General features: G+C 36.3%; 1 protein-coding gene across 7 annotated transcripts in view; it reads left to right on the top strand.

The window, feature by feature from the left end:
- The window catches only part of FAM227B (family with sequence similarity 227 member B), a 220,387-nt gene that overhangs the window by 170,958 nt on the left and 22,260 nt on the right, over positions 1–27,169 (top strand). For all 7 annotated transcript variants that reach the window (XM_061157111.1, XM_061157105.1, XM_061157109.1 and 4 more), the window contains 2 exons: positions 10,117–10,214; positions 13,825–13,986. In XM_061157111.1, the coding sequence (XP_061013094.1) occupies positions 10,117–10,214; positions 13,825–13,986 (260 nt within the window). The remainder of the gene's footprint in view (positions 1–10,116; positions 10,215–13,824; positions 13,987–27,169) is intronic.

Here is a 27,169-nt window from a genome sequence, read left to right as displayed (position 1 = left end):
GTCTTTGTGGGTTTTTAATCAAGAACCTAGCAAGTCTCTATATCCTCAGCCATGAAATAGGGAGAGAGAGTTAATGCTATGCTTTGAATGTTTTGAGCTTAACTCTTTAACCACCAATAACACACATTCTTCAAAATCTGACATATTGTCCTAAGGGGAAGACCAACCAGCTATTTGTGAAATGTTGTCTCCTCGCCACTGTCTAACAGCTGGAAGAGACTTTGTCCACCCTTTGAGAAGCTTCTAACCCAGCCCTGTCCCGGCCTTCCATACCACAGAAGAACTCTGTAAATATCCCATGGTAAAAATTAGCTGTGGTGTACCTGGGAGCTGTCTTGATTTTATACTAGCCTACGTGATTGTTAAAGCTCTGATGGTTCATCTCTTCTCTAATAGAGTACTGCGTACACCAGACCTGATTCTCAGTAGTACCCCAAATTAGTAAATGCTTTCAAGGGGTGAAAATAACTGGAGACTGTCAGCTCACAAAGGAAGGATTCTTCCCTCTCTGGAATTTCCACTTGTTCTACCATTGTTTCCAGTGTCCTTTAAAATGACATTTTTGTCATTTACCCTACTTTTTCTAATTATTTAAGTGGAAACATTGGTCTATAAGACCTACTACATCTGGCTTCAGAGTAAAAACCTCAAGTAGGTTATTTTAAAAGAATGTTTACTTTACTCTGTATAATGGGCTCCAGTTTCATCCATCTCATTAGAACTGATTCAAATGAATTCTTTTTAATGGCTGAGTAAAATTCCATAGTGTATATGTACCACAGCTTTCTTATCCATTTGTCTGCTGATGGGCATCTAGGTTGCTTCCATGTCCTGGCTATTATAAACAGTGCTGCGATGAACACTGGGGTACACGTGTCTCTTTCAGATCTGGTTTCCTCGGTGTGTAATGCCCAGGAGTGGGATTGCTGGGTCATATGGCAGTTCTATTTCCAGTTTTTTAAGAAATCTCCACACTGTTTTCCATAGTGGCTGTACTAGTTTGCATTCCCACCAACAGTGTAAGAGGGTTCCCTTTTCTCCACACCCTTTCCATTATACAGAGTGAAGTAAGCCAGAAAGATAAAGACCAATACAGTATACTAACACATATATATGGAATTTAAAAAGATGGTAATGATAACCCTATATGCAAAACAGAAAAAGAGACACAGATGTACAGAACAGACTTTTAGACTCTGTGTGAGAAGGCAAGGGTGGGATGTTCAGAGAGAACAGCATTGAAACAAGTATACTATCAAGGGTGAAACAGATCACCAGCCCAGGTTGGATGCATGAGACAGGTGCTCAGGGCTGGTGCACTGGGAAGACCCAGAGGGATGGGATGGAGAGGGAGGCGGGAGGGGGGATCAGGATGGGGAACACATGTAAGTCCATGGCTGATTCATGTCATTGTATGGCAAAAACCACCACAATATTGTAAAGTAATGAGCCTCCAACGAATAAAAATAAATGGAAAAAAAAAAAGAAAAAAAAATGTTTATCCTTCTCACATACACAAAAGAAATTCTCAGAACAAAACCTCCTAGAGGTTAAAAGTGAAGCAATGAGAAAAGATAATAAAGGAAAAAGATAAAAGTATTCAGCAAAAGAAAGCTGATATAGTAATATTCATATCAGACAAATTAAAGGAATAAAGCACTAAAAGGAAGAGGGACTACATACTGATAAATAATCCAACAGAATGTATTAATATAATGTGTGAAGATGTATATACCAAAAATATTGTCTAGAAACATAGCAAAAATGTTCAGACTCTCAAGGACGAACTTACAATTTTTCATATAAAATCCATAATACTTTAATTCTCCCCTCTTAGATGATAATAGTTAAATTTGACAATAAGTGTTAGTAAATAATATATATCAGGAAAACACTAGTGATTATGACATGTGTATGAGAGAGAGAGGCTACATGCAGTGACTCAAGACTGTCCATTCAAGTATAGGTACAGATAGAACATTTCCAAAAACTTTCTGCATACTAAGTCAAAAATAAAAAGAAAATAAAATATTCCCAACAATATATAGATCTTACTAACCCTTCTTCTTCCCTTTTTACCTAACTACTGTAGTCAGTAGTTCTAGCTACTTCTTTGTATTCATCCCCAACTCCTTTTATAATTTGCCAACTAAAAATAATTAAAAATCATTCTCTATCTTTCCCCCATCTGAAAGTGTACAGCTAAATGTACACAGAGAACACATTCAACCATGCTAACTAGTCTCATTTTTAATTCATAAGTACACAGCTCCAATGGGCCTTAATTCTGTCAGGTAATCATAGTTTCCTCTAGTCCTTTATTTCTACTGCTCATGAAGACAACTGTTTCCCCCTTTTATCTTTTCATATCTCCAACACTCTCTCCCCTATACTCAATCTCAGATAGTAATTTTGCTTCCTACTTCAGTGGGAAAATTAAGGCAATGAGAACTTCCACAAACTCCCACCACCACATACACCCAGTTACCAACATTATTTTCCGTATCCTCTGCTTTCCCAGGCTTCCCAGGTGGCACAGTGGTGACGAATCTGCCTGCCAGTACAAGAAACATGAGAGACACAGGTTTGATCCCTGGTTGGGAAGATCCCCTAGAGTAGGAAATAGCAACCCACTCCAGTATCCTTGCCTGGAAAATTCCATGGACAGAGGAGCCTGGTGTGCTACCATCCATGTGGTCACAAAGAGTCAGACATGACTGAGTGCACATGCATGCTCTTTCCCATCTGTGCTCCTGTCTAAGGTCAATTTTACCAAGCATTTCACAAACATAATGTTCACTTACTCCCCTAGTGATACTATGAGACAGGTGTTCATGATACTATTTTACAGCTGAGGGTACAGGTTCAAAGTCACATCATTAGAGAGTAACTGTTGCAACACCGTGTTACCTACTACCTTATTACTCAAAAGGCAACTCCATGGACTATGGTATGGCATCACCAACACCTGTGGTGTTATTAAACCCCATACCTAATAACAAAATCAAAAGCTGCATTTGAAAAAGATTCCCATAATTATTTCCTTCAATGAAGAACACTAGCTATCTGTGCCATTCTCTTCTTTCCCATGGATTTTCCACTGTAATATAATGGTACCAATTATTTTAAAAATAAAATTTGTTCTTAGATCATATTGTAGTAGCACTCAGTCTTTCTCTCTAAGAAAATTTTATTAAGAATGACATGTCTTCCCACGGTATTAACTAATTCAAACCTTCCATAAATTCTATTAGTGCTTTGTGGTCTTAAAATGAAACTTCTGATGGTGTCTATTCTCTTGGTATGATTGATTCCATTAAGTTTGAATTTGGTTAGTCTCAGTAGTCAGGATAGGAGCTTAGTGGTAGCAGATCAAAGAATTTGGAATTACCAGCCTTAAAAGAGCCAATTCTTATTCTAATCATTCATTTTAGCTATTAATTTCTCATTCACATAGAAATCTTGGTTTAATTAAAAGCAGAAATTAATTTTTCAAATTTGATCTGGCAATATGAGCTTTCTTTAAGACGTATTGTTAGTGGTTAATGTTGATAATCCACCCATGGAAGAGGTTTGAGAGCCTAGAATTTTTTTTAATGGTGAAATAAAATGCTAGTTTCTTTGTTTAGGACACAAGTCTAACTTACAGCAACTATTCTGATGGAAAGATTTTGGTGAAAGGGTGGGGAACTGACACTGCGTCACTAGGACTTCTGCTAGCATTTTCCCCATTAGAGCACAATGACTGTAAACAAAGTAGAAATTATATGGGTGAACCACAGCACCCTTCATTTAACATGTACACTAAGAGGAAAACATAATGAACTCTTGCAAAAGTTTTATGCCTGCCACATTTGACCTCTCCATCCACATTTTGAATGAAGCATATGTATTTCATGTAAGTCATACATAACACTGACACCACCAAAATGTGAATTCTTTATCACTCTGATTTTATTATTTCAATGTTTTGATTTTTAACTAATAATACTGTCATTTATTCCTCTGTGGTAAAGGTAACTATACATTCCTTGGCTCCTCTTTTCTTCATGATTTTCATAGTAGTTGGGTTGGTCCTTTCCTATTTCATTTATAAAATTTATGATAATTTCACATAATCAGGCTTATTAACAAGTTTATGACTTAAAGAGTAAAACCACATCACTCACATCATTTGTTAAGCAACTATAGTATTTAAATTAGCTCATAATTATGGACCAATTATTTCAATCATCATCAAAGATTTGAGTTCAATGTATTATTTCCTGACAGACACATAGTAAAAATCTGCTTACACTAGCATAACCACTTCATCTTAATCTCCTTTGCTCTTTTTCTTCTTATTATTCTTAAAACAGTCCCTAAGGTAACACTTTCCTGCAACTAGGGTGGTCTCCTCAAAGTCCTGTTAAAATACCTTGTTACCCAACCTCAGCCCTATGTATATGCCATTGGCCTGAATTCTTTCTCCATGTCTGAATTCCTGCAAATCTGATCAGTTTTTAAGTGAGCCTTCTCTGATTAACTCATCCCACAAACAATCTCTAATTCACCCTTAAAGTTTTATTTCTGATATGATCTATTCGCCTCTTTATCTTATATTAACTTTTGAATAGATGTTGAATTTTTCACAAGTATTACCTGCATGTGTTTTATCAACCTACTTGATTACAATTGGTTACTGAGGCCATCAACTGTATACTTTCAATTTCTCTTGAAATTTGTGGTGTTTTTCACAGAGTCTGCAAAGAAAGCATTTCTTGAAGCAATGCATGAAAAATTGAATAAATGGAAAATAGGGTTAGGTTTAAGAAATCACATTTGTAGGGCTTTTCCCTACTTTATGGAGATAGATTAATTTAATCTTATCTTCTCATGCCTTAATTCATATAATTTAAAATAGGGAACATAATTTAAACAAACTAAAAAATGTCTAAAAGACCTCTTTTACACAGGAGGAAACTTAGAATCGACTGGAAAGTGGGTCACTGGAGATTAGATATATAGTTGTAATCAAATTCATTTTTTCACTGCCCAGAGCAAGTTGCAAATGCCGTAATTATCTTCAAAGAGACTAGATATTTAGTCCTACCATGTGCCTTGGAAGGATGAAAAGGTGAATACTTGTGAACACCTCAACTGATTAATACCCTCTCCTAAGAGAAGCTCTATGTAATGTAATGAATGTTGTTGATATGTAAATACAGCCATATTTCAGTCTATAAGATTGCACTATGTTAACCAAGGGCATATAAAGACAAAGTATAATCTGGTAAAAATGGATCTACAAGTGGCCAAGAAAATTCAGTTCTAATATATATCTCTTGTCAGTCTACCTCAGCTCAAGAGTATGTCTCAGATTTTCTAAAGAAGTAGATAACACTCAATCACTCCTCAATATTTTCTCTCAATGAATCTTTTAAGTATGAAGTAATAGAGTTTGAATTCATTCTCCTTAAAAAATGATGGTAATGACAATTTTAACCTTTACATGATGCCAGTTACGTGTGATTTGCCTATATGATCTCATTTTTATCCAGTCAACAAGTCTATAATTTAATCATTATTATCATTTCAAAATTATATTTCAAGGAACTGAAAGCTTAAAGAATTTTATTTGCCCAAAGTCACTTAGTTTTCAAATGGCAGAACTGATGTTTAAATCTGTGTCCATCTGTCTCCAAGGCTTAACTAATACACTACTCTGATTCAGGAATGCACATTAAGTTCACATGCATGTGCTTTAAATTACTGATTAAGTGGGAGTTGGAGCCACTCTTTCAGTGAGTAGAAGGGGGAAATACCTTGAAAAGTCTCCCAGACTGTGACTGGAATTGTCTTGGGAAATACCTGCAGAAATGGCGTATGTATTTTTAGAGCAATTTTTGGAGTATGATTAAAGTCTTGAAATGCTCTGCCACTAGTGGAACATTCACCATCAGTTTTGCTGTGATATTTTACAAATAAAAGCAAGAATCATGGTCTGAAAAGTAGAAACATATGTATAGAATAACACATGCAAAATATTGCCCCAATAAATAAAAAGTATTGTGTCAAAAGTAGCCACAATGGCACAGTAAAAAGACCCTGAGCTCACCTCCTCTAAAAAGCACACCAAAATCACAACTATCTGCCGAACAGCCATCAGTGAAAAAGACTAGAACCTACCAGAAAAGTCTTCTATAACTAAAGACATAAAGAAGGAACTATAGTGAGACTGGTAGGAAGGGTAGACTTACCATATAATCAGATCCCCTATCTCCTGGATGGGTAAACCACAAACTGGAGAATAATTATATTTTAGAGGTTGTCCCACATCAGGCTACCCAGTCTAGGGATCTGGTACTGAGAAGAGAATCCCCCAGAGTGTTTGGCTTTGAAGGTTGAGTTCAGTTCAGTTCAGTCGCTCAGTAGTGTCCGACTCTTTACGACCCCATGAATTGCAGCACGCCAGGCCTCCCTGTCCATCACCAACTCCCAGAGTCCACTCAAATTCATGTCGTTGAAGGTTAGTGGGGCTTAATTGCAGGAATCCTGCCAGACTGGGGAAAAATAAAAACTTCACTCTTAAAGGGAAAACACAATATCCCTGCTGGGCTTAGAGAGTCTCCTGGGGAGGCAGGAAAGGGGAGAGACTTTGTCTCACTCTGGCGATTTAGACCCTGGGTGCAGACATATTGGGGAGCATCGTTGGCAGTTGATATCTTGACTCATTAGCTCTAAGACCTGGCCCCACCCAAGAGCCTACAGACTCCAGAGTTGGGAAGCCTCAGGCCAAACAACTAACTGGCAGAGACATAGCCCCACTCAGCAGATGGTCCACCTAAAGACTGAAGAGCCCAGAAGTGCCTCTTTACCCATCCTTAGACACTGACCAGCCCACCAGAGGGTCTTGGCATTTATTGTGCATAGGGTAAACATGAAGGTCCTTTTGTTTAAACTATCTGTTCATAACAACTAGAAAATAGGTTCAGTTCAGTTAAGTCGCTCAGTTGTGTCCAACTCTGTGACCCCATGGACTGCAGCACCCCAGGCCTCCCTGTCCATCACCAACTTCCAGAGTTTACTCAAACTCATGTCCATTGAGTTGGTGATGCCATCCAACCATCTCATCCTCTGTCATCCCCTTCTCCTGCCAGTCTTTTCCACCATCAGGGTCTTTTCAAATGAGTCAGCTCTTCGCATCAGGTGGTCAAAGTATTGGAGTTTCAGCTTCAATATCAGTCCTTCCAATGAATATTCAGGACTGATTTCCTTTAGGATGGACTGGTTGGATCTCCTTGCTGTCCAAGGGACTCTCAAGAGTCTTCTCCAACACCACAGTTCAAAAGCATGAATTCTTCAGTGCTCAGCTTTCTTGATAGTCCAGCTCTCACATCCATACATGACTACTGGAAAAACCATAGCCTTGACTAGATGGACCTCTGTTGGCAAAGTAATGACTCTGCTTTTTAATATGCTGTCTAGGTTGGTCATAACTTTTCTTCCAAGGAGCACGTGTCTTTTAATTTCATGGCTTCAGTCACCATCTGCAGTGATATTGGAGCCCCCAAAATTAAAGTCTGTCACTGTTTCCACTGTTTCCCCATCTATTTGCCATGAAGTGATGGGACCGGATGCCATGATCTTAGTTTTCTGGATGTTGAGTTTTAAGCCAACTTTTTCACTGTCCTCTTTCACTTTCATCAAGAGGCTCTTTAGTTCTTCACTTTCTGCCATAAGGGTGGTGTCATCTGCATATCATGTTATTGATATTTCTCCCAGCATAATTGATTCCAGCTTGTGCTTCTTCCAGCCCAGCATTTCTCATGATGTACTCTGCATATAAGTTAAATAAGCAGGGTGACAATATACAGACTTGACGTGCTCCTTTTCCTATTTGGAACCAGTCTGTTGTTCCATGTCTAGCTCTAACTGTTGCTTCCTGACCTGCATATAGGTTTCTCAAGAGGCAGGTCAGGTGATCTGGTAGTCCCATCTCTTTCAGAATTTTCCATAGTTTATTGTGATCCACACAGTCAAAGGCTTTGGCATAGTCAATAAAGCAGAAATAGATGTTTTTCTGGAACTCTCTTGCTTTCTCTGTGATCCAATGGATGCTGGCCATTTGATCTCTGGTTCCTCTGCCTTTTCTAAATCCAGCTTGAACATCTGGAAGTTCATAGCTCACATACTGTTGAAGCCTGGCTTGGAGAATTTTGAGCATTACTTTTTTGCTAGCGTGTGGGATGAGTACAATTGTGTAGTAGTTTGAACATTCTTTGGCATTGACTTTCTTTGGGATTGGAATAAAAACTGACCTTTCCCAATCCTGTGGCCACTGCTGAGTAATATCACCTAAGTATGTATTTAAGAATAATTCAAAATTGAGCATGTTTTATTTTTAATTATTCCTCCCAAAAAGAATATTTTTATTCATTTCTTATTTATCTTTACAGTGTTCCTTTATACAAATGAAGGCAAGTACAATAGATGTTCTATCCCTTTTAAACTGAACATAGCATATTGTATACTTTCAGTCAAGTAATATACTCTGTGTACTGTTCTGCAACTTGCTTTCTTCACTTAATGATATAAGCTCAAGATACTTTCACATCTGTACAGAGATGTTGCTCATTTCTTTTTACAGCTCATAGTATTCCAAAAAATAGGAGTACCATGATTTTTTTCAACCCGCACCTGACTATTAAATACATAGGTTTTTTTATAATCTCTAAATTTTACAAATCATGCTATAATCATTAAACTTGTACATGTGTTTTTTTGTACTTGTGTAGGAGATTGTGAAGAATATATTCTTAGAGGAGGGATTACTGAGGCAAAGAAAAACCTTCTGTGTTATTGAAGATATTGTCAAATTCCTCTCCATAATGGGTTGTATGTTTTTGAGCAAGTTTTAAAGTAGAGAAATTATATGGTTCGTTACCTTTCTTGCCCATTCTAACTCCCAACTTAACCTAACCTTTGTTTCATTCTTAAAATACAGGTTCCTTGCCAACCAATTTTTTAATCTCTGCCAGAGACAAATGCCTAGTCACCTCCAGTATTTCAAGCTAATATCAAATATCTTTTAATATATAATATAAATAATCAATCCAAGTAACCTTCTTTAATTCTTCTAAGGTTTGTCATCAATCTCACAATCTGTAGTCTAAAGTGTCTACCTGGTAACTGGTAATAATTTTCAGTGCCAAGATCTAGTACAAACTTCTCAGATCTCCTGTTTTCTCTGTTCTATATTGAGGTACTCTTAGTAACTAGCCTGTGCTTTTAGGCTGATTGACATGACTGGTTAAATGATATATTTCTCCTTTAAGATAAGAATCCCTGTGTGCCCTCATGCATATTTATGCTGGTTCCAAAAAAAAAAAAAAATTTACCAAGTCTTTCCTTATCTGGGTGTGTAGTCAGTATATGGAAAAGGTGGGCTCTAACATGCCAAGGCCCAAACCTCCTATTCCACTTAACTAGAGGGTCATGGAAAGAGCCCTGAACTCAGAAGCAAAAGACCTAGGTCCACATCCTCTTCCTTACTCTCAATAAACGGTAGGGTAAGACTTAGAGCAAGACTTAATCTTAGAAAAAGTTGTAGTTTCCTGCACTTTAGTTTTCTCATCTGTAAATTGTGGGAAATTTACTTAGCTCATAAAATGGTTTATGAGGACAGCATGAAATAGTGTAAGTGAATAAATTTGAAAACTCTAAGTCCCTGTTAAGTAAAATGAGATGGAATATTCATTTCCTCTGACTGGGGCATGCGTGCATGCTCAATTGACTCTTTGGGACCCCATGGACTGTAGCCCACCAGGTTCCTCTGTCCATGGAATTTTCCAGGCAAGAATACTGGGGTGGATTGTCGTTCCCAACTCTGGGGATCTTCCCAACCCAGGCACTGAACCTGCATTTCTTGCTCCCGCATTGGCAGGCAGATTCTTTACCACCTGGGAGCCTAGATTGACTGGAGCAAGCTATTATATAACAATATCCTAACCTCACACTTTTACCTATCTCCATGTTTAATGTACATTGCTGGAAAAAAAGTAAAAGACATGGTGTCATTCCTTTCTGAAGAAAAAAGAACAGAACTTAAGAAATTTTTTTGTTTCTTTGTTTTAGCTATAGACTTCAATATAACGAAAATTTTACAGAACCCAAAAGCATATACAACGCCTGCATTCAAGGAAGAATCAAGATCATCAAAACTACCAACAAAGGTTTGGAGTATAATGATCATTTTAAAAAAAGTTCTTACTTTTTAAATTTTTAATAATTAATTCAACAGTTTCACATGGACAATGTAGGTTATTATACTCTTGATATATATTTTAGAAAAACTGATCGGAAGAGATTTATTAGGGAGACTAACCTTAATATTGCTAAGTTGTATTTATTTCTGAAACTATCCTCATCTCTAAGGAAAAAGAATAATGTTTATCTTTTCCACATAATTCTGGCACTGCTTCTACTTGGGCTGACATACAAACATGGCTCTGACCTCAATAACCATCAGTCAAAGTTGTAGACAAAACATCAAAGGAGTTTTCAACAGTGATTGACCTGTCCCTACCTCTTAAACCATGGTCCTGGAATAAATGACCACGTGTAGGTATTGTTACTCTTCAGTCTTGAATGCTTGCTTTCTCCACAGTTTTAAAGGTGCCTCCAAAATAGAGATCCTATGGACTTGCTACCTTGTGTTTAGCCAAAATTTGGTGAGACTGTTGGCTTCAACTTCTGAATTTGATCTCTTAATTTGTTGGCCAGTTAAGTTTTAAATCTGTTGCAGTCTGTCTTGATAAAATTTTGTCTTAATTATCTAGTTAAGTCTGACCATTATTTTAAATTTTAAATTATGCCTATAAAAATCACTTTATGAAAGTCATATTCATATATTTCCAGGTCTTTAATACTCCAGGTATGTAGAATCTCTTCCAAATGTCACAGTCCTGCCAAGAATGTTTTGTCGGTACTTGGGATAGAAATTGGTGACCTCTGAGAGTCAGGTTGATGTAGATGGCAATATTGCACCATCTTGGCTGCAGGGGATGGGAGGCCAGGGAAGTATATGGGAGTAGAGGAGGAGGGCAATGTTGGTAAATTTCAAAATCAGGAAAGTATGATAGAAATTGTATACCTGATCTTCAACAAGCACTAAAAATGGTCTTTCATACTTTGTTTACAAGTTGGAGAAATATGGATGGAGGGATTTATAACTGACCAAATGACCTTTCTTCAGATGACACTCTACAAGCTAGAAAGCAAATGGCAATTATATCTTTGGCAGTATACCATATTGCTGCATCATTGTCCTGTGTTACACACATTTTATTGACAACTTTGATGAAAACATGGTTGCCATTTTTTATTAGCTATATAGAAGTCATAAAACTTGGAAGAATTATGAATGACCAAAAGTTTGCAACAGGCTGGAATAACAGACCTGATTTTAGAAGATAAACTGTTACTGTGAAAAAAGTATAAAGGTCCAAAATTATAACTTCCTAAGTATAGAATAATAAAGCCTTGGCTTGGAGGCATTTGAAAAGATTTGGGAATCACTTTCAACAGAAAGCTCTCTATGTGTCAAAAGTAGAATGTCATTGACCCCAAAATCTACTGTATTCATGGGCTGTCTAAACATATGTGCTGATTGGACAAAGATTGTGCATTATGTCATTTTGGAGCCCTGCATTGTAAAAGGGTGTAATAATCAAGATAATAAAGGGCTCTGAAACCATAATGTTTGAGCAATGGCCAAAACATGTAAAGATGTTTCCACTAGAAAAGATGAGACTGGAGCCCATAATAACTGTTTTCGAATATGTAGAGAGCTACAGTAGATTAGATGAGTAGCAGGATTAGACTTTTTCTATATGGCTTAAAAAAGTTTTTACTAATACATACTAAAAAGTTTTACTTTTACCAATAAGTAAAAGGTGTACAGAGACATGTTTCAGTTCAATGGAAAGAAAAGTTTTCTAAGCACTTTATTTTTTCCTATTTATTTTTTCCTGACTCTTTGTGGTCTGTAGCCCGCAAGTCTCCTCTGTCCATGGAATTCTCCAGGCTAGAATACTGGAGGGGATTGCTATTCCTTTCTCCAGAGGACTTTCCCTACCCAGGAATCAAACCAGAGTCTCTGGCATTGCAGGCAGATTCTTTACCATCTGAGCTACAAGGAAGTCCTTCTAAGCACCAGTGTCAACCAAATGCTGAATGAGTGCTTATGGGTTCCCAGTGTCCATATGAGCATAGACAGTACACACTTTCAAACCTCAAAATCAAAGTTTAGTTTTCTATCCACTATCAGCAATTATCGTTTAGTAAACTAACAGAAAAGCTGAAGGCTGAAACCTTTCCTTGGACTTCCTAGTTCATCCTTTGTGACCCTTCCAAAGTTTATTGGATTGCCTGGTTCTTCAAATTTAGTACTAAATTGACTTTGGCTATAAAAGTTTTGTTTTATGGAATCTTAAAGTTCTCAGAGTTTTCTGCCATTATCTTTTGTGGGGGTAATTGGAAGCAGTGGGACTTATGTTAATTATTTTGGCTACTTGGTATATCTTTAGCAAGAGTTCTTCAGACAACTTGAGACCTTCAAGTACCCAAGAAAATGGCTAAGGCTCCACAGAACACTGGATTTGCGTTTAATGCCTATTTCTGCTCTTGACTGATTGAACTATCCTTAAAAAATCATAGATTCTCATAGAGGAGGACAGATCTGTGTACTGTGGTTTTCCTACTTTAGAAACTAGTAACTGCAGAAAAATAACAGAAATGTCTACATCTAAAACTTCAGTACAATAGAATTTCTGTTTTATTATTACCAAGGCAGAACTCAGAAAAAGGGTCATTAAGATGTCTTTCTAGACAGGCAAGATCTCCTTTTAAACTTGACAGAGCTCAGTCCAGTTTTGCACGCAGTTTTTGAGATCAGGCTAGATATAACCTAATATGAATTGTCATCAAGGCAATAGTGGGATTACAATACTCCCACATTTGAAATAATTTTGTAGCAGCTATGAATGATTACAGTGAAAAATTGACCATAAGCAAAAGAAATGTGAGAATTTTATATATCAGTTGAAACAAATGAGAAAAAAAATCTTTCCCCATAGGAAGTGGAATCAACAATAAATCTCTCATCTAGGGATTACAAAAACTGAGGAAAGACAACATATGAGTAGTTGCTATACTTACCTTGTATTCTACAAGAAGTCAATAGTAGAATATTGGAGCAATTATAGTTATGGTGATCGTCTCCTTGACATAGAATCCATGGTTGAAGTTTCTTTCATCAGCACTTTGATGGGCTTCTGGCCTCCATTGTTCTGTTGAGAAGTCACCTGTTAACTTTTGGGGAGTCTCTTATAAGTCATTTTTCTCTTGCTGTTTTTGAAATTTTTCTTTTTGTCTTTTTTAACACTTTGACTATGATGCATCTAGATGTGACTTTATCCTACTTGGAGTTAAGTTTCTAGGATGTGTTTTTCATAAAACTTGGAAGGTTTCAGTCATTATTTCTTCATATTTTTTCCTATCCCCCTTTCTGGGGTTATGCTCATTTTTCTCTTTCTTTTCTTCAGATAGAATGGTCTCTGTTGGCCTGTCTTCCTGCTAAAAGATTATTAGAGCCTTGCAGCACACACTCATAGGCTCAAAAGCACTTTCATTAAGAAGAATGCCTTGCAAAATTTCCCTTTGTTTTAATATACCAGATAATAATTGTATCTATAGTTATAATGCAGATATATTTAATTTACAGTTCTTTAAAAATACACAAAAGTAATAATTGACTCTTCTTTTTTTTCCTACCCCTTACAGTCCCATTATATCAGTAGCGGTCCAGAGTTTAACCGCGTTCTCTTCGATTTTGGAGGTCAGAGTCCACTGATTTTATATTATCTTAAGATGCATGAAGTAGCTGGTATTTCCAAAGCCCCTAGACAAGTCAGGATTAAGCTCACTGAAATACTGAAAGAACCATATCCTTTTTAAGCTTTGCTTTAATATGATCTATCTCCAAAATATTCAAAACTTTTAGCTTTTTTTAATGTCTCAGTTAAGAAAAAAATTTATTGCATTTTATAACTAATGCTGTATTTAGCATTTAATTACATTCAAAACTTTCATAGCATGTTTGGCTAAAAATATTTTCTCTTTTAGATCTAAGGCTGTGATTTTGCATGTAAGAGAAATAAAACAAACATAAAACTCAGGAACTTAAAAACTGGTATCTTTAGCTCTTTAGTAAAGTGTTCCATTTCAAACATTTGTCAGAACTGTGGGTTATGGGCTTCTAGACTTCTCTAGAAGAAAGTTTCAGACATACCTTAGCTATGTAATCCTTTGTTCAACTGAATATTTCTCAGCTTAACGTATAAAAACACATCGGGTTGGCCAAAAAGTTCTTTCGGGTTTTTTCCTTTTTTTTTTTTTTTTTTTTAATCCCAAGCACACTTTTTGGCCAACCCAATAATTTAATGAAGTTGGAGCTCTTTGGTTGCAGAATGTAAAATGTCTGTTTACATTCTTGTCCCCCTTCTGTGTAACCGATTCTGGCCCAGGTCTCACTAGGGACATGGATGAACACAAAGGGATATAGTAAATGGTCTCTAAACTGGGGTATATACAACTCTGGGTGGAAAATATATCTATTGTATCTATTTCTATCTTTAAAAATAAAAAAGAAATTACACTTGACTAATATTTAGAAGACAGGTACCTTCACTCAGTTGACATTTCAGTCTTCACTCTACTGTATTGAGGGATAATAATGACATGTTTGCTCTTATGTTATTGTCTGAGGTTCAAAATTTATTGCTGTTTTCTTTGGATAGTTAAGCAGAGTTATAGATTATATCATGTAATTTAACTAAATTAACACTTACTAGTGGACCAATAGCTTTAAACATTTCCCTGAAAAGAAACTTTGGATTGATGGTAATATTTATAATGCAAGACTATTTAAAAAAAAAAAAAAAAAGACTGATATTTCACCTATTTCTTTTTTTATTATAAATACTTTATTATAATTTTATTTTAAATTATAGTTAATTAATAACATTGTATTAGTTTCAAGGGTACAGCAAAGTGGTTCAGTTTTACATATACATGTATCTATTCTTTTTCAGTTTTTTTTTCCATTTAAGTTGTTATAGAATATTGAGCAGAATTTCCTGTGCTATCAGTAGGTGCTTGCAGTTATCCATTTTAAATATAGCAGTAGTATAGGTCAATCCCAAACTCTCTAACTGCCCCTACCCACAACCTTCCCGAGTAACCATAAGTTTGTTCTCTGTCTGATTCTATTTTGTAAATAGGTTCATTTGTATCATTTCTTTTTAGAGTCTGCATGTAAGTGATATCATATGGTATTTGTCTTTGTCTGACTTTCTTCACTCAGTATGACAATCTCTAGGTCCATCCATGTTGCTACAAATGGCATTATTTCATTATTTTTAATGGTTGAGTAATACCCTATTGTTCCACATTCTTCTGTGTTCATTCCTCTGTCTATGAACATTTAGGTTGCTTCCATGTTTTGACTATTGTTTAACAGTGTTGCAGTGAACTTTGGGGAGCATGTATCCTTTTTTTTTTTTTTTTAATTTTTTTATTTTTTTTTTATTTTTTTTTTTATTAGTTGGAGGCTAATTACTTCACAACATTTCAGTGGGTTTTGTCATACATTGACATGAATCAGCCATGGAGTTACATGTATTCCCCATCCCAATCCCCCCTCCCACCTCCCTCTCCACCTGATTCCTCTGGGTCTTCCCAGTGCACCAGGCCCGAGCACTTGTCTCATGCATCCCACCTGGGCTGGTGATCTGTTTCACCATAGATAGTATACATGCTGTTCTTTCGAAACATCCCACCCTTACCTTCTCCCACAGAGTTCAAAAATCTGTTCTGTACTTCTGTGTCTCTTTTTCTATTTTGTGTATAGGGTTATCATTACCATCTTTCTAAATTCCATATATATGTGTTAGTATGCTGTAATGTTCTTTCTCTTTCTGGCTTACTTCACTCTGTATAATGGGCTCCAGTTTCATCCATCTCATTAGAACTGATTCAAATGAATTCTTTTTAACGGCTGAGTAATATTCCATGGTGTATATGTACCACAGCTTCCTTATCCATTCGTCTGTTGATGGGCATCTAGGTTGCTTCCATGTCCTGGCTATTATAAACAGTGCTGCGATGAACATTGGGGTACACGTGTCTCTTTCAGATCTGGTTTCCTCAGTGTGTATGCCCAGAAGTGGTATTGCTGGGTCATATGGCAGTTCTATTTCCAGTTTTCTAAGAAATCTCCACACTGTTTTCCATAGTGGCTGTACTAGTTTGCATTCCCACCAACAGTGTAAGAGGGTTCCCTGATATTTCACCTATTTCTTGAAGGAGCTAGCTCCTTTTCAGTCACACTGAGAGACAAAATTAGTGGTGATCTAATCAGTTCTGCTGAGATATAGGCCAAAAAAATAAAAATTTTCAAAAACATCAATTGAAATATGGATAGACATCATTATTAGAACAATGAGCCTAGCCCTAAATGTATGTTGTACTTTTCAAAATTAGCAAATAATAGTATGATGCCAGTTTAATTTGCAAGGCATTTATCAACTGCATAGACCTCAATACAAATCTCTATAATTTGAGGATAAAAGGTTCAGTGTACCATTAATAAACATCATGTTAAATTTTATTTTTAAAATATTTTATTTCGCCCGGGCCCCGCACCCGCCGGCGGGTCCGTTTGGGCACGCGGTTCGGGGGGAAAAAAAAAAAAAAATTTATTTCATCTCACTGTTTTCTATTTGTAGATGGCATCTTTTATAATATGCCTAATATATTAATACAGATTGATATGTATATAATTTCTAAATTTTAAATAATACCTATAAGGGTGTGTGCTCACATAGCTTTTACTTATAGGATACATGATCCTAGAAGTGTAGAGAACACTGCTCTAACAGATTCTGAGGATTCTTTCTAGAACACTTCTCCCATATTTCAGACCAGATAACCTCCAGAGTCTCACTGACCACAGGGACATGGAATTAACTTGGATGGCTCTGGAACACAAGGAGAAAGGCAAACTAGAAAATTAATTCAGTCTGTTCTGTTTCTTGTAATTTAAGGATGCTCATCAATCCTGAATTATTCAAACTGATGTTTAAAATTCAAAATTTTTAAATGTTTAGAAGTGAAATTTGAAAGATATCTAAAACCATTCATAATAGATTATTTTTATGTTTAGCTAATTTTTATTGTGATTGTAAAAAATGTCTCTGTTTACATTTCTGATGGGCATGGATTTGTCAAACAGCAAAACATGGTTTCATAATACCAGTTTACTGAGAATGTGGGAAGAGTGTAAGTATGGGTTGAGATGGGAAAAGCAGAAAATGGATATCTAGAACATGAAACCATTTAGGACAGTATTTCATTTCCTAAAGATCTGAAAGAAATTACCATTTAGAAAGTGTCGGCTATGAAAAAAATTAATTTTAAAAGATACATACCACTTCAGTGTTCATAGCAGCACTATTTACAATAGTCAAGACATGGAAACAACCTTACTGGCCATCTACAGATGAATGGCTAAATAAGATGTGGTACGTATATGCAATGGAATATTACTCAGTCATAAAAAGGAATGAAATAATGCCATTTGCCAGCAACATAGATGGACCTAGAGATTATCATACCAAGTAAAATAAGCAAAAAGACAAATACCATATGGATATCACTTATGCATCTAAAATATGACACAACTGAACTTATCTGTGAAACAGAAATAGACTCATAGACATAGAGAATGGTTGCCAATGGGTGGTGGGGGGGGATGGATTGGGAGTTTGGTATCAGCAGATGTAAACTATTTTATACAGAATGGATAAACAACAGAATCCTACTGTATAGTAAGGGAATTATATTCAATATCCTGTGATAAATCATAATGGAAAAGAAAATGGAAAAATGTGTATATATGTATAACTAATCACTTTGCAGTACAGCAGAGATTAATACATTAAAAATAAACTACACTTAAATAAAACAAATTTTTTTAAGAAAAGAAAGAAATTAGACTTTCCATAATGCTTTCTGAGCTTGTAAAATGTAATACCTGCTGATAAGAAAAAATATTCCCGGATCTAATGATGAACAAAATGATAATGATGCCTTACATCCATCAGCACTTGACAGTGTTTCAAAGCATATATTGACTCTCTCTATGTATTATTATGAGAAATGACAAAGTTCCTGTGGCAGTGGGAAGAGCAGGCACTCACACAGCCACCCTACAAATGAGGGAGTCAAAGCTGGAGGGTGAGTAGCTTGCCCAGGTGATTCATGCAGCAGAGCTGGCAACAGTCTGCTGGTCCTGCTACTTGCCTCACATGACAGTCCAAGCTGGTGGTTCGCGGCACAGCCCAGTAATGTTTTCGATGAGATCTTTATTTTAAAATCTTTTTCCTTTAAGATTTTTTTGTTGTTGTTTTGGGTTTTTTTTTAACTTTCAATTTTATATTGGGGTATAGCTGATTAACAATGTTGTGGTAGTTTCAGGCGGACAGCAAAGGGACTCAGCCATACTCATACACGAATCCATCCTCCCCCAAACTCCCCTCCCATCCGGGCTGCCACGTAACATTGAGCAGAGCTCCCTATGCTATACAGTAGGTCTTTGTTGGTTATGCACTTTAAATATAGCAGTGTGTACATGTCAGTAATTTTTTTAAATTGAAGTATAGTTGATTTTTACAATGTTGTGTTAAAACCAAGATCTTGATAGCTGCTAATGAAATTTGTGTCCAGATTTCTTATATTTGTGATGACTGTATGATCACTAAATTAATCTTTCTCCTGAAAGTTTACATTTACAGCTATTTATTTACATTTATATTTACAGCTATTCAGAATGTAGGATATTTTTTATTAGTTTTCTCTGGGCTTATTGGAATCCTCTGGTTTTTCTGAAGTGTAAAAATAACATTTTGCAGTAAATGCATCTATTCAGAGTGAAGAAGTAGGAGATAGCAGAGAAAGTGGAGGAGATAAATAACAAAAACAAAAAAAGACTAATTTAATTCATCATGTTGCGATCGGCAGACTCTAAAATGGTCCTCAGTGGTTCCTGCCTTCTGTCTTATGCCCTCGTGTAATTATTTCCCTTTGGGTATGGGCTGAACCTATGACTTGCTTCTAACAAATAGAATATGGCAAACATAAAGAAATGTCACTTTTGAGATTCAGCTGCAAAAAGACTGACATCAATCCTACTCAGCCTTTCTTGCTTGCTCTTTTGGAGCCCTCTGGGAGAAACCAGCTACCAAGTTGTGAGCTGTCCTGTGGAGACTCCCAGCAGGCAGGGAAGTGAGGAAGGCCTCCAGTCAACAGCCAACAAGAAACTGAGACCCTGTTATTTGGACCCTAAGTGTGGTGGAAAATAATACATTTTTTACTGCAATAAAAGCCCTATTAAAATGAAAAAAAACAAAAAACAAAAAAAGAAACTGAGACCCTTAGTCCAACAACCCTTGAGGAAGTAAATCTTGCCAATAACTACATGAGTGAGCCTAGAAGCAGCTTCTCCTTCATTTGATCCTGAGATCACTGCAGCCCTGCCATAACTTGACTGCAGCCAGTCAGGGACCCTGAGCCTGAAGTATCCAGCTGAGCTATGCCCAGGTTCCTGACCTGCAGAAGCTATCCAATAATAAATTTTTCTTGTTTTATGCTGCCAAATTTCAGGATAATTTGCTGTACATCAATGGATAACTCACAATGTTTGAGCAAAAGTCTGATTTAGACAAATGTCTTCAATAATTTTATAGCCCCTGTATCAGTTTAGTTCAGTCGCTCAGTTATGTCCGACTCTTCGCGACCCCATGAATCTCAGCACACCAAGCCTCCCTGTCCATCACCAACTCCCAGAGTTTACTCAAACTCATGTCCATCGAGTCGGTGATGCCATCCAGCCATCTCATCCTCTGTCATCCCCTTCTCCTCCTGCCCCCAATCCCTCCCAGCATCAGGGTCTTTCCAATGAGTCAACTCTTCGCATGAGGTGGCCAAAGTATTGGAGTTTCAGCTTCAGCATCAGCCCTTTCAATGAACACCCAGGACTGATCTCCTTTAGGATGGACTGGCTGGATCTCCTTGCAGTCCAAAGGACTCTCGAGAGTCTTGGAGCTCCAACACCACAGTTCAAAAGCATCAATTTTTCAGCGCTCAGCTTTCTTTAGAGTCCAACTCTCACATCCATACATAACCACTGGAAAAACCATAGCCTTGACTAGACGGACCTTTGTTGGCAAAGTAATGTCTCTGCTTTTTAATATGCTATCTAGGTTGGTCATAACTTTCCTTCCAAGGAAGTAAGCGTCTTTTAATTTCATGGCTGCAGTCTCCATCTGCAGTGATTTTGGAGCCCCCAAAAATAAAATCTGACACTGTTTTCACTGTGTCCCATCTATTTCCCATGAAGTGATGGGACCAGATGCCATGATCTTAGTTTTCTGAATGTTGAGTTTTAAGCCAACTTTTTCACTTTCCTCTTTCACTTTCATCAAGAGGCTTTTTAGTCCCTCTTCACTTTCTGCCATAAGGGTGGTGTCATCTGCATATCTGAGGTTATTGATATTTCTCCCGGCAATCTTGATTTCAGCTTGTGCTTCTTCCAGCCCAGCGTTTCTCATGATGTTCTCTGCATGTAAGTTAAATAAGCAGGGTAACCATATACAGCCTTGACGTACTCCTTTTCCTATTTGGAACCAGTGTGTTGTTCCATGTCCAGTTCTAACTGTTGCTTCCTGACCTGCATATAGGTTTCTCAAGAGGCAGGTTAGGTGGTCTGGTATTCCCATCTCTTTCAGAATTTTCCATAGTTTATTGTGATCCACACAGTCAAAGGCTTTGGCATAGTCAATAAAGCAGAAATAGATACCTCAATCCAAATATTTATCACATTGTAGTGTTACCATTTCTCTACTTGTTTTTGTCACCCAATAGAGAATAAAGAGTTATTTGTCTCCATATCCCTGACACCAGAAAAGAAAAAGTATCTTAAAATAGGTATTAAATAAATGTCTGATGGGTGGGTATATAACAGTTTTATATAAAGATAAGACCAAACTACATTTTATTTTTTTGACAAAATTTGACATTATTGTTAAAATTAAGAAAGCTAGAGGATAGAGATAGAAATCTAGGAGTCATTGGTCCAAAGTTAATCTTTGAAATTGTCATTATAAAATGTTTTTTAAACTTTATTAAAAAGTTGCTGCATACCAAGCACTGTTTCTAAGTACTTTACATTTATTAACTCATTTAATTATCATGTCAACTCCTGAGATAATTACTATTATTGTCCCTAGTTTACAGATAAGGAAACTGAGGCACAGGAAAGTTAGATAATTTGTCCGAGGACACCAGAGTAAGTGATAACACTTGGAGTCTATCCTTGACAATCTGGTTTCTGAGCCAATGCACTCAAACACTCTGGTGCTGAATTGTTTACCCAGGGGGCATATATAATTCCAGAAGATAAGACCATATTCTAGTCTCACAGACTTGGAGAACAAACTTATGGTTAGCAAGAGGGAAGGGGTAGGGATAGATTAAAAGCTTGGAATTGACATGTACATACCACTATATTTAAAAGAAATAGCAAACAAGGACCTGTATAGCATAGGAAATGCTGCTCAGTATTCTATATTAACCTAAATGGGAAAAATATTTGAAAAAGAATAAATACAAGTATATGTATAACTGAATCACTTTGCTCTACATTTGAAATTAACACAACATTGTTAATCAACCATGCTCCAGTATAAAATAAAAATGAAAAAAAATCATATTCTAGGCTTTTAAAAATAATCACAATTATGGTTTGGGAGAGGGCTGGTAAGAGGGAGAGAAGCCAACAGAAGACAAATGAGAAGGGATGCCATGATAATGTTCTCATATTTGAGAATATATAGTTAATTCAAATTTCTCCACCTGGTCCTGTGTTAAATAACTTTTATAGTTTTTCCTTCAGACATATAAGATTGCATGATTGAGCACATTCTATTTCAAAATGCTCTATTTCTTTAGAAAGAAATTCTCTTTTTCCACTCATTAAAAATCAGTTTTATCAAGACTCGCATGCAGAGAGATTTATCCTGCCATACTTTCAAATGGATATCTTGAACATATTCTCCTTCCAACCAGTTCATAAAGACTGCATTTCAGTGGAGGTTCATGCATGGCATTCATATTCATTTTTTTCATTACTTAGTTTTTTTATTGAAGTATGGTTGATTTACAGTATTATATTAGTTTCAGGTATGCAGCAAAGTGATTCAGTTTTACATATCTATATTCATTTTTTTCAGATTCTTTTCCCTTATAAGTTACTACAAAAGTGATTCTTATGACACACTTTTTTCAACTCAAATTCAGAACAATATGATACTTGATCAGTATGCAATTTTAAAATCAGAGTCTTGTGGACCAGATCCAGTCTGGTCTATTTGTTTAAAAATAAACAACATTACAGGTAATATTTTTGACTCAGAATGATTTGCTAAAATCGTAAGAGAGAAGATGAAGATTGCTTTCTTGTCAGTGTCTCAGGGTCCACATATAAACACTGAGAAGACTGGAGATGTGTCTAGAGAAGGAGGGAGGGAGGGAGCGTAATCATATGTCACAAGGTGCTCTGGATTCTGACATGATTTTAACGTATATTTATAAGGAAAATTATCAACTCTTTTACTAGGTAATGTACATTAAATCATTACTAGTAGAAAATTTAAAATTTTTAGTGAATGATCTTTGAATTTCTCTTTTTTAAATGTGGCTGCTTAATACTAGTCTTTTAAGTAAAATAGAAAAGAAAAACTGACTTCTAGGACCCAGAGCTGAATGTGTAGTGTGTTTTCAAACTGGGAAGAATCTTATGCAAAATGTATTTGGAGCTCCTAGTTTTCCCTTCTCACATTTGTCTGCATTTTTGTACACTACCTCAACTCTTTTATGTGTAAAATAATTATTAGACTTTTGAGTATTTTTTAGTTTCCAGTAAACTAAACTCTTAAGTCTAATAATTATTTTACATGTGAAACAAATATTATTTATTTTCTGAAAAAGAAAACTCAAAAACAAAATGTTGAGTCTCATTAAAAAGTAAAGTCTATAGGCTGTATCTGTATTTCTAACCTGAGTTTATAATGTTCATTCACATTTTGTTGCATTTTGGGAAAAATCTGAACTCATTGTAATGTCATGATGAGTGTTTTGTCTTTCTGTAAGCACATGCTGCCACCACAACACATTTATACAGACTAACATGTAAAAACTATGCAGATGCAGGTGATTAAACTACAATTAAAATTAATACAGGATATATTAATATCAACATTTATCTCAGCATAAAAATAAAAACTATACAAAGAAACCATCTGTCGAGAATTATCCATGATGGGGGAGATTCAAATAGTCAACGGGGGGAAAAAGAAACCCTGAGACTCATAGTAGATCACCAGTTCTGTATAATTCTCCATCTACACATAATCTAGTGGGAAATTCCTTAGAGCCATGTGCAATTCCTTTTTACTTTTATTCATTAAAAGAGTTCCAATAATCTTCATCACACATGCACATATAGATTTATCACTAATATGTGAGTAACAATTTGTGTGTCATTACTAAAAATTACTATGAATTGTATCTTTCAAGTCAGTTCATTTCAGATAAATTAACATATACTAAGGACCTGGTAATCACATTTTTGAAAGAATAAATTAGCTAAAAGACAAATGTCGGGGGGGTTAAAAGGCATCTAATCCAGAACCCTTTCATCTAGTTATTTTTCCAGTTCAGTTCAGTCACTCAGTTGTGTCCAACTCTTTGTGACCCCATGGACTGTAGCACGCAAGGCTTCCCTGTCCATCACCAACTCCCAGAGCTTACTCAAACTCATGTCCATCGAGTTCATGATGCCATCCAACCATCTCATCCTCTGTCATCCCCTTCTCCTCCCACCTTCAATCTTTCCCAGCATCAGGGTCTTTTCCAATGAGTCAGTTTTTGGCATAAGGTGGCCAAAGTATTGGAACTGCAGCTTCAGCATCAGTCCTTCCAATGAATATTCAGGACTGATTTCCTTTAGGACTGACTGGTTGGATCTTCCTGCAGTCTAAGGGACTCTCAAGAGTCTTCTCCAAAACCACAGTTCAAAAGCATCAATTCTTTGGTGCTCAGCTTTCTTTGTAGTCCAGTTCTCACATCCATATATCACTACTGGAAAAACCATAGCTTTGACTAGACGGACCTTTGTTGACAAAGTAATGTCTCTACTTTTTAATATGCTGTCTAGGTTGGTCATAGCTTTTCTTTCAAGGAGCAAGCATCTTTTAATTTCATGGCTGTAGTCACCATCTGCAGTGATTTTGGAACCCCCAAAAATAAAGTCTCTCACTGTTGCCATTGTTTTCTGAATGTTGAGTTTTAAGCCAACTTTTTCACTCTCCTCTTTCACTTTCATCACAAGCCTCTTTAGTCCTTCTTCGCTTTCTGCCATAAGGGTGGTGTCTGCATATCTGAGGTTATTGATATTTATCCCGGCAATCTTGATTCCAGCTTGTGCTCCTTCCAGCCCAGTGTTTCTCATAGATGTACTCTGCATATAGATTAAATAAGTTAAATGACCATATACAGCCTTGACATACTCCTTTTCCTATTTGGAACCAGTCTGTTGTTCCATGTCCAGTTCTAACTGTTGTTTCCTGACCTGCATACAGGTTTCTCAAGAGGCAGGTCAGGTGGTCTGGTATTCCCATCTCTTTAAGAATTTTCCACAGTTTGTCGTGGTCTACACAGTCGGCTTTGGCATAGTCAGTGAAGCAAAAGTAGATGTTTTTCTGCAACTCTCTTGCTTTTTCTATGATCCAGTGGATGTTGGCGATTTGATCTCTGGTTCCTTTGCCTTTTCTAAATCCAGTAAAGACAAGATGAAATACTTCTTTCCCTCAATCCTAAAATTCTCAGGGTGAAAATGAATAGGAAAGCCTACACCGCCAGAAAGTTTGTTCCATTATTTATGAGATTTTACCCCCAAAATTTAATCCTCACTTTTCTTCAGCTTCAATAATAGGGATATGGGCATTACAAAATCATCTGTTAATGAGACCTTTCAGATAATAGAAACCAGATGGTAGCTTTCTAGAGTAGGAGGTCTTTTAAAAATACTTTTTGTTGAAAACACTCACTCCTAGAAACCCTGTGGCAACACATACCCCCTCTACTGAAACATGGTGGAGAACTGATATTTCCTTTAGTTGTCTGCAAATAGGAAAAACAGGCTGGAGAAAGGAGGAGAAGGAAGTAAGGAAATGAGGATGTAGAGAGGAAATGTAAAAACTTTAGTTGCACAGAAGGGACCCCTTCAGCAATATAGGGGAAATTTTACTCTAATTTGAGCCCAGATTTGAGCCAATATCCTCTATGTATATCAAGCAAATGGATTGGACTAGATAAATTTCAAGTCCCTTTGGATCCTGAGGATTGTGATTCTGTTGAAGGAATTTGTCTTTCTACGTCATTGGTGGTTGAAGCAAATAAGAGAGAAGGTGCCCAAGTTTTAGGAATTTTATGAGGCATAACATGCAAGAAGACCATTCAGAATCAAAAAATGGACTGTAAAACAGGCTCGTCACAATACTCTTGGGGGGATTCTGAATATAATTTAAGAGATGGACCATTGGTTCTTATTCTATGGGCTCAGTTTTGTGGAACTAGCCCATAAAAAGCAGTTTTCTCTTCCTTACTGTTCTCATATTCTGATAGTTTCTCCAAGAAAAAAGAACAGTTTTTACTAGACAGATAGTTTAGAAAACCATAATTAGTAGGTATGTGATCCATTCAATGATATTTTGCAGTATTATATAAAAATGGCAATCTATACTATTTAAAGCAAGGTTTAAAGAAATATAAATATGTATATACTGTTAGATAATTACTCTGTTTTTCATCTTTCAAGAGCTGTACTGCCTAACAGGGTAGCCACTAGTTATTGTTGGCTATTTTTTTTAATTCAAGTATAGTTTATATATAAGTTACAGGTATACAATATAGTGATTTGCAATTTAAAAGTTATACTCCACTTATAATTATTATAAAATATTGGGTATATTCCTCATGTTGTACAATACAGTATATCCTTGCAACTTGTTTTATATACAATAGTTTGTACCTCGTAGTCCCCTATCTCTATACTGCCCCTCGCCTCTTCCTTCTCCCTACTGATAACTGCTAGTTTGTTCTCCTAATCTGTGAGTCTGCTTTGTTATATTTACTAGTTTGTTGTATTTTTTAGATTCCACATACAAGTGATATCATACAGTATTTGTCTTTCTCGATATGACTTATTTCACTTAGCATAATACCTTCCAAGTTCATACACATTGCTGAAATGCTGAAAATGGCAAAATTTATGGCTGTGTGTGTGTGTGTGTGTGTGATATGTGTACACCACATCTTCTTTATGCATTCATCTGTTGATGGACATTTAATTTGCTTACATATCTTGGTTATTGTAAAGAATGCTGCTATGAACATTGAGATGCTTATATCTTTTTGAATTAGTGTGTTGTGGTTTTTCTTAGGACATATACACAGGAATAGAATTGCTGGGTCATATAGTAGCTCTATTTTTATTTTTTAGAGAAAACTTCATACTGTTTTCCACAGTGGCTATACCAATTTAAATACCCACCATGAGTGTGCAAGGGTTGCCTTTTCTCCACATCCTCACCAACGTTTGTTATTTCTCTTCTTTTTGGTGATAGCCATTCTGACAATTGTGAGGATGTCTCATTGTGGTTTTGATTTGCATTTCCCTGATGACTAGTGTTATTGAGCATCTTTTCATGTTCACCACTGTATTTCCTCCTAGGGAAAATGTATATTTAGTTCTTCTGCCCATTCTTTACAGGTTGTTTGGGGTTTTTTTGGATGTTGAGTTATATGAGTTGTGTAATGCAATGAATATTAACTCCTTATCAGTCATATCATTTGCAAATATTTTCAGCAATTAAAGTAGGTTGTCTTTTTGTTTTGTCAGTAGTTTTCTTTGCTGTACAAAAACTTTTAAGTTGAACTGGGTTCCATT

This window comes from Dama dama, chromosome 12, assembly GCF_033118175.1.
Source record: "Dama dama isolate Ldn47 chromosome 12, ASM3311817v1, whole genome shotgun sequence".
Lineage (NCBI taxonomy): Eukaryota > Metazoa > Chordata > Mammalia > Artiodactyla > Cervidae > Dama > Dama dama.
The sequence above is the reverse complement of the archived record's forward strand: the minus strand, read 5'-3'. Positions and strand labels throughout refer to the sequence as shown.